Consider the following 8,334-nt stretch of genomic DNA (forward strand, 5'->3'; position numbering starts at 1 on the left):
TTAGTTCAACTTGCATAATATTAATATCTCTTGAATTCAAATCCAGAACTTATAGCAGTTGTGTGGAAGTTTTTAGTAGTATATTTGACTTTTCAAAGAGTTATAAAAAACCCACCAAATAAAATAAGTGACACATGCATGTGCCAAGTCAAATACTATTTTGCCTATAAAACGCAACACTTGTTGAGGGAAAAAAAACACACATTCATATTCCATGGAGAATCCACAAACATCCAAAGACAATGATGTCCTCAATGCCATGGTACTAGGTGCCAACTTGGTGTTTCCTGCAGTTCTTAATGCTGCAATGGAACTCAACTTGTTTAACATTATTGCCAAAGAAATTAGCTCACAAGATGATAACAATAAAGGTGGATTCATTTCAACTTTTGAAATTGCTTCAAAGTTATCAACACAACACTCTGAGTTGCCAAATAGGCTCGATCGTATGTTGTGCTTGCTTGCTAGCTATTCTCTTTTGTCTGTATCACCTCGAACCAATGATGATGATGGTAACATTGTTAGATTTTATGGAATCACATCTTTGGGAAAATACTTTGTTAGTTATTATTAGATAATATTATTATATATTAGTAGTAAGGGTATTTTAGATATTTTGTATTTTCCTCTATATATACTCATTGTAACCCTATTAACTTTAGTTTTGGTTCATTATATGTTATGAAACCCTAGAGTGGTTGTTTCTCTTCTTCCTCCTTCTTCCTCTTTTCATTGTTAACATGATATCAAAGAGCTTTGGTTAATTTTGGGATCTACCGTAGAGAAGAGAGAGACTATTTTGATAGGAAAGACAACCACCAAAAGTGAAAAGAGAAGAGTAACCCTATTCCCGATTTTGTTAAATCAGTCTCAGAAAAACATCGATTGCGCATTCGTTAACCGTTGGATCGGGCTGATTTTTGGACAGCAGGTTCGCAACATTTAGGTCTTCACCTTCAACGGTCGGATCGACGAAATGACATCTGAAGAGGGAGAAATCGTGCTCGCACAGCACCAGGTTATCCTTAATTTACTTTGTCTCAGTGATTGTGTTTGTCGTATTTTCCTGTCATTATTTATTATGGCTGGTGTTAAGGATGATTCTCTTCAAGCTGTTAGTGTTCACCTCAATGGACAAAATTACTCTTATTGGAGTTATGTGATGAAAAATTTTTTGATTGGAAAAGATATGTGGGGTTTTGTTGATGGAACTTCTGTTAAGCCTACAGATAAAAAGGATGAAACTCAATATGCAAAAGATCTGAAAACATGGAATGTTAGTAATTCAAAAATTATTACTTGGATTAATAATTCTGTTGAGTTGTCTATAGGAGTACAACTAGCAAAATATGATACTGCTAAAGAGATTTGGGATCACTTGAAACGTTTGTATGTTCAGTCTAACTTTGCAAAACGTTATCAGTTAGAAAGTGATATTAGAGCCCTTAAGCAGAGCAGTATGACCATTCAGGAATTCTATTCGGCAATGACTAATCTGTGTCGTCTGTGTCAGTTATGACTGCTGATGGCACTCCTATGCCACTAGCAGGCATTGGTTCTGTCTCCACACCTAACTTGTCTCTTTCTAATGTTTATTATATTCCTAATCTTACTTTGAGTCTTGCTTCTGTTAGTCAAATATGTGATTTCGGTTATTCGGTTACGTTTTCTTCCACTTCTTGTTGTGTGCAGGATCCACATTCTGGGAGGCTGATTGGGACAGGCCATAGACAGGGGGGACTTTACGTTTTGGATGAACTACGACTCCCAGATATTGCAGCCTCAACAACTACTGCTGACTTATTATCTAGTTTTCGCTTGAATTCATTATCTTCTAGTTTTTATTTATGGCATTCTCGCCTTGGACATGTTTCTGCTTCTAGATTAAAATATTTGGCTTCTACTGGAGCCTTAGGAAAGTTAAAACCCTGTGATATCTCAGATTGTTGTGGTTGTAAACTTGCTAAATTTCCAGCTTTACCGTTTAGTAAAAGTGTTTCCGTTTCATATGCGCCTTTTGATTTAGTTCACTCTGATGTTTGGGGTCCATCACCGGTGCTCACCAAAGGTGGATCTAGATATTATGTTTCGTTTATTGATGATTACACTCGTTATTGTTGGGTTTATCTTATGAAAAATCGGTCTGAATTTTTTGACATTTATCATATATTTCGTGCAATGGTCAAAACTCAACATAATTCTGTTATAAAGTGTTTTCGTTGTGATTTAGGTGGTGAATATACCTCTAATAAATTTTCTGAATTACTTGCTTATGATGGCACTCGCCACCAAACATCTTGTACTGATACTCCTCAACAAAATGGAGTTGCTGAAAGGAAACATCGTCACATTATAGAGACTGCTCGTTCCCTTTTGTTGTCCGCTTCAGTTCCTAGTGAGTTTTGGGGAGAAGCAGTTCTTACTGCTGTTCATGCTATTAATAGAATTCCATCCTCTATCATATCAGGTTTGTCTCCCTTTGAAAAATTATATGCTTCTACCCCTGATTACTATTCTTTGAAAGTTTTTGGTTCTACTTGTTTTGTTCTTCGCCCTCAAGTAGAGCGCAGTAAGTTGTCTTCTCGTTCAGCCATGTGTGTTTTTCTTGGTTATGGGGATGGTCAAAAGGGTTATCGTTGTTATGATCCTCATGCAAGAAAACTTTATGTATCTCGTAATGTTGTTTTTCTTGAGCACATTCCTTTTTACTCTGTTTCCTCTGATTCGCAGATTACTAAGAGTTCTGAACTAACCCATATTGATCCGTTTGGTCCTAATGATAGCGCTTCTAGTGATTGTACTATTGAGAATTGCAGGACAAATACTACTACTCCACATGATGACATCCCTCTTGTCCCCCCGGCTGTCCAACCACCTCCTGCGATTGTTGATCCTCCTCGTTACCCTTCTCGTCAACGTAAGTCTACTCAGTTACCTGATTTTGTCTATTCAACTTACTCAGCTTCGTTTGCTTCTTTCTTAACCTCTATTCACAGTTTGTCTGAGCCCTCTTCCTATAAAGAGGCTGTTCTTGATCCTCTTTGGCAGCAGGCTATGGCAGAAGAACTATCTGCATTGCACAAAACCAACACTTGGGAATTAGTACCTCTTCCTCCTGGAAAACGTGCTATTGGGTCTCGTTGGGTATACAAGATCAAAACTAAGTCTGATGGGTCAGTTGAGCGCTACAAAGCACGTCTTGTTGCTAAGGGTTTCTCTCAACAATATGGTATGGATTATGAAGAAACTTTTGCTCCTGTAGCCAAGATGACCACTATTCGTACTCTTATTGCAGTTGCATCTATTCGTCAATGGCATATTTCCCAAATGGATGTCAAAAATGCCTTTTTAAATGGTGAGCTTCATGAAGAAGTCTATATGGTCCCTCCACAAGGAGTTTCTCATGATCCAGGGGAAGTATGTAAGTTAAAAAAGGCTCTATATGGTCTTAAACAAGCTCCTCGAGCTTGGTTTGAGAAATTCTCTACTGTGATCACTTCTCTTGGTTTTCGCTCTAGTGAACATGATTCTGCATTGTTTATAAGGTCCACCACTCATGGTCGCATTATACTTTCTCTATATGTTGATGATATGATTATTACAGGTGATGATGTTAGTGGAATTAATGAGTTGAAATTGCAGTTAGCCAAACAGTTTGAGATGAAGGACTTGGGAACTCTTCGCTATTTCTTGGGGATTGAAGTTGCCTACTCTCCTAGAGGCTACCTTCTTTCTCAATCCAAGTACATTGCCAACATTCTTGATCAGGCTCGTCTTTCTGATACTAGAGCAGCAGATACTCCTCTTGAGTTGAATGTAAAATATGCTCCCTCGGATGGTGTTCCTTTACCAGATTCCACTTTGTATCGTACTTTGGTTGGCAGCTTAGTGTATCTTACGATTACCAGACCTGACATTGCTTATGCTGTTCATGTTGTTAGTCAGTTTGTTGTCTCCCCCACTACAGTACATTGGGCAGCAGTTCTTCGGATTCTTTGTTATCTTCGAGGAACTCAATTTCAAAGTCTTCTCTTTCCATCGTCATCCTCATTGGAGTTAGGAGCTTATTCTGATGCTGATTGGGCTGGTGATACCACTGATCGTAAATCCACCACAGGGTTTTGTATCTTTCTTGGAGACTCTCTTATTTCTTGGAAGAGTAAGAAATAAGACATTGTCTCTCGCTCCTCTACAGAAGCTGAGTATCGTGCTATGGCATCCATTACCACTAAAATAATTTGGTTTCGTTGGCTTTTGTCTGATATGAGTATCTCTCTTTCTGAGCCAACTCTGATGCACTGCGATAACAAGAGTTCTATTCGAATTGCTCACAACTCGGTCTTTCATGAACGCACCAAACACATTGAGATTGATTGTCATTTTACTCGTCATCATCTTCAGCATGGAACTATTACTCTACCATTTGTCGCTTCTTCTTTACAGATTGTTGATTTGTTCACAAAGATGCATTCCATTAAACGTTTCCGTTTTTTAGTTGACAAACTCTCGATGCTCCATGTTAATGCATCGTGAGTTTGAGGGGAGGTATTAGATAATATTATTATATATTAGTAGTAAGGGTATTTTAGATATTTTGTATTTTCCTCTATATATACTCATTGTAACCCTATTAACTTTAGTTTTGGTTCATTATATGTTATAAAACCCTAGAGTGGTTGTTTCTCTTCTTCCTCCTTCTTCCTCTTTTCATTGTTAACAGTTATGACAACAATGATGATTATTTGGGCTCAATGATATCATACATGTGTCACCCTACTCTCTTAGGAGTGTGGTAAGTGTTTTTCTCCTTTAGTTATTTATTGCCACTAATTATAGTTATATATATTATTGATTGAGTTAAATATTTTTTAGTCTTTTATAAAATTTTAATCTTTTATTTTTAGTTTATATAGAATAAAATTACAATTTTTAGTTTTTACAAAATTATCATGGATACAGTTTTAATGTTTGTTGTTATATATTTTTTTGAATGAATTTTTGTATGAATGTTTACAACAATATAAAAAGTTCTTATAAAAAATGAGCTTGAAATTTGATTTTTAAATTCATATTTTTGTTACTTTTATCTTGAGTTTCTTACAAATAAAAAATTCATATTTAATCATCTTAAGTTAAAAAAAAATTAAATTTTTGTAGAGAAACTTTTTATAACGTTCTAGACATACTTGTAAAAAATCATGTAAAAACTTCAAAGTCGAAAATTGTTTCAACAAAGATTAAAATTGTTCGAAAGATAATTTTGTAAGGACAAAAACATTTTAGTTTTCTTATACTTGGACTAAAATTAAAAGTTTGAAATTTTATAAAACTAAAAATCTTTTTAACTCTTCTAATAATGAGTTATGATATTTTGACACAAAATAGGACAATATAACTCAAATAGTTTAACATCATTTAAATGAATGATTAATTACATTTAGTTAATGGTTAATAAAGATACTAATTTGGCACAACTCATCAACCATTCACATAACACAATTAATCTCAATTTTGAACATCATTAATTGTGAATTTTGAAGCATATATTTGAATTTAATCACAGTTAATACTAATAGATATCATGTGTACTTAAACAATTGAAAATCATCTTGCATATTTGAACATAATTTGGTTGATTGATGTAAATAATATATATTTAAACATTTTAAAAATTATGGTTAATGAAGCTTAACTAATTTAGTGATTAGACTCCCACCTTAATCGTGGAGAAATGAAGAAATTTGTGTTCGAATTCAAATATTATATATTAATGTTTTTTCAATTACCAACTGAATTGTACTTAGACACACGTATTGTTAAATTTTATTTAACAACCATAAGTATATATAAATATATTTTGCTATATTTGCATGTGTATATATAGAGAGATGAGTAGATTAATAAATAAAATTTTAATCTAAATTTTAAATATTTAGGTACATATTCTCCATTAATTAATATGTATCATTACTTGCAAATAACTTGTTATATATCTATATACAAAAATCATTTTTTTTTAATATAGGTTGAATCTCAAGGAAGCAATTATGGAGTCAGAGATTGATCTATTCAAAAAAGTCCATGGAATATCTATCTATGATTATTTTGAAAAAGATCCACAAATAAACGAAATATTTAATAAATCAATGACTGAAACATGTACAGCTCATATGAAAGGAATCCTTGAAATATACAAAGGATATGAAGGACTAACAACACTAGTTGATGTAGGAGGTGGAAATGGACAAAGCCTCAAAATGATTTTGTCTAAATATCCATCAATAATCAAGGCAATCAATTTTGATCTTCCTCAAGTGATTGAAAATGCACCACCCTTTTCAGGTAATTGTTTCATCACATCTTAATTCTCAAAGTTTATATATAACAACCACTTATATTATTAATTTAAAATTGTCAAACTTTATTTAGGTATTGAACATGTTGGAGGAAATATGTTTGAATGTGTTCCACAAGGAGACGCCATAATGCTTAAGGTTAGTATACATACATAATATAAACATTTATTTTAGAGACTTCTATAGAACATTGAAAAATTAACATGTTTTGCTACTATCAAAATTAAATAGTCAATATAGTTGAATGACATATCATTAATGTATCAAAACTCTTAATTTAGTCGATTTTAATAAATACTATAGTAATGCATACGTGAATAAATGAAACAAAGTTATAAGTTAAAAAATTCATAGTACCGATACACACTATATTTTTTATTGTATCGTAGAATTTGTTTTTATTTTATCTTATTATTTATGTACAATTGCTCATGCAGACCCTTAATTTAATTTCAGATAATACTTCAGTCCGTTATCTTTTTTTTTCTTGATTTGGTCATTTATTTAATTTTATTACAAAAATTTGAAAATATAAAGAATGAAAATATGAGTTATAAATTTGATGAAATTTGCATTATATATATTGAAGATGATAATTAATTAATTTATGAGTTTTGTATAAAAATTTTGATGAATTTTTGTAAAAATATTTTAAAACATAAAAGATCAAATTATTTACTTCAAATTAAATAAAGGACCAAATCGAAAAGAAAAAAAAAGGCTGAAGTGTTATTTGAAATTATATTAAGGGACTGCATAATTAATTATGTCTATTATTTATTAATAATATCACCCATTTTATATTTGATTATATATATTGTTGTAGTTTGTGTGCCATAATTGGTCGGACGAAAAATGCTTAGAAATTTTAAGCAATTGTCACAAAGCTTTGCCTCCAAAAGGTAAAGTCATTCTTGTGGAGTTCATATCACCAGAAGATTCAGAATCAATAAATATATCTTATAAGCTGACTTCAACTATTGATAATATGATGTTTATCACTACTGGTAGAAGGGAAAGAACCCTAAAAGAATATGAAAATTTGAGTAAAAGCTCTGGATTTTCTAAACTTGGAAGTTGTTTGTCTTGTTTTCTCTATCCTTGGAGTGATGGAACTTTACAAATAAATAATTATATAATTTCAATAGTAGTTGGTCTTGCATGCCAATTTTATTAAATCGTTTACCTTCACTTTTATCAAATGTTAAAATATGTGTTTGAAACATATTTTCTAAAAAGTTTAAAATAAATAAAAAAGTGTAAATGATTTAATTACTAGTTTGATATATAAATATTATTTCTCGTTGTATGTTTTATGTACGATTGATTGTTTGAGCTTTGAGGATACTTATGTAATGTTGAGATTTAAAATATTGTTGCATTAATGATTGTGAGAAACACCAATAATTATTAAGATAACTTGATATAATTATTTATCTTTTTAAATAATTTATAAGTTATTCTGCTATCATTAAAATAAATCTATTAGGGTTTGGTTTTGGTTCGGTTTTAAATAATTTATAATTATTAAAGAGGATGATACGATATTATCGATATTGTCTTATTGGATTAGATTTTTATGTAATATATATATATAAAGCATGAATAGTATATTGGTTGGTTCAATTTTTATTGGTTTTTAAAACTAAAATTCAATACCTCAATCAATAATTTTTACTTTACATGCATTGATTTAGTTTTTTACCCGAACTAAAAATAACCGATAATTTTTCAGATTGATTTAGTTTGAATGTTCAAATTAATTAGATTTATTTTGTCCACTTACATCCCCTAAATATGAACAAATGTAAATCAAACAGTTGAAACACGATTGAATTATTCGCACGTAGGAATTAAGATTGCAACAACAAATTATATACATATAGACAATATATATTGACAAAGTAACATATAGGAGTACTCATCACCAGAGTACACAACAAAATTCGCTAAATTAAATTAATTAATTTTTATAGAA

General features: G+C 31.5%; 1 protein-coding gene across 1 annotated transcript; it reads left to right on the forward strand.

The window, feature by feature from the left end:
* The first annotated feature begins 214 nt into the window (after positions 1 to 214).
* LOC140919633 (isoliquiritigenin 2'-O-methyltransferase-like) lies at positions 215 to 574 on the forward strand. Its single transcript, XM_073366230.1, has one exon. The coding sequence runs from the start codon at positions 215 to 217 to the stop codon at positions 572 to 574; it is 360 nt and encodes a 119-aa protein (XP_073222331.1).
* Positions 575 to 8,334: the final 7,760 nt, after the last annotated feature.

The sequence above is a fragment of the Cicer arietinum genome, chromosome 3 (assembly GCF_000331145.2).
Source record: "Cicer arietinum cultivar CDC Frontier isolate Library 1 chromosome 3, Cicar.CDCFrontier_v2.0, whole genome shotgun sequence".
NCBI lineage: Eukaryota > Viridiplantae > Streptophyta > Magnoliopsida > Fabales > Fabaceae > Cicer > Cicer arietinum.

Bases quoted from the DNA above. Each gene is read 5' to 3' on its own strand.
- LOC140919633 (XM_073366230.1), top strand. From the start codon at position 215: ATGGAGAATCCACAAACATCCAAAGACAATGATGTCCTCAATGCCATG.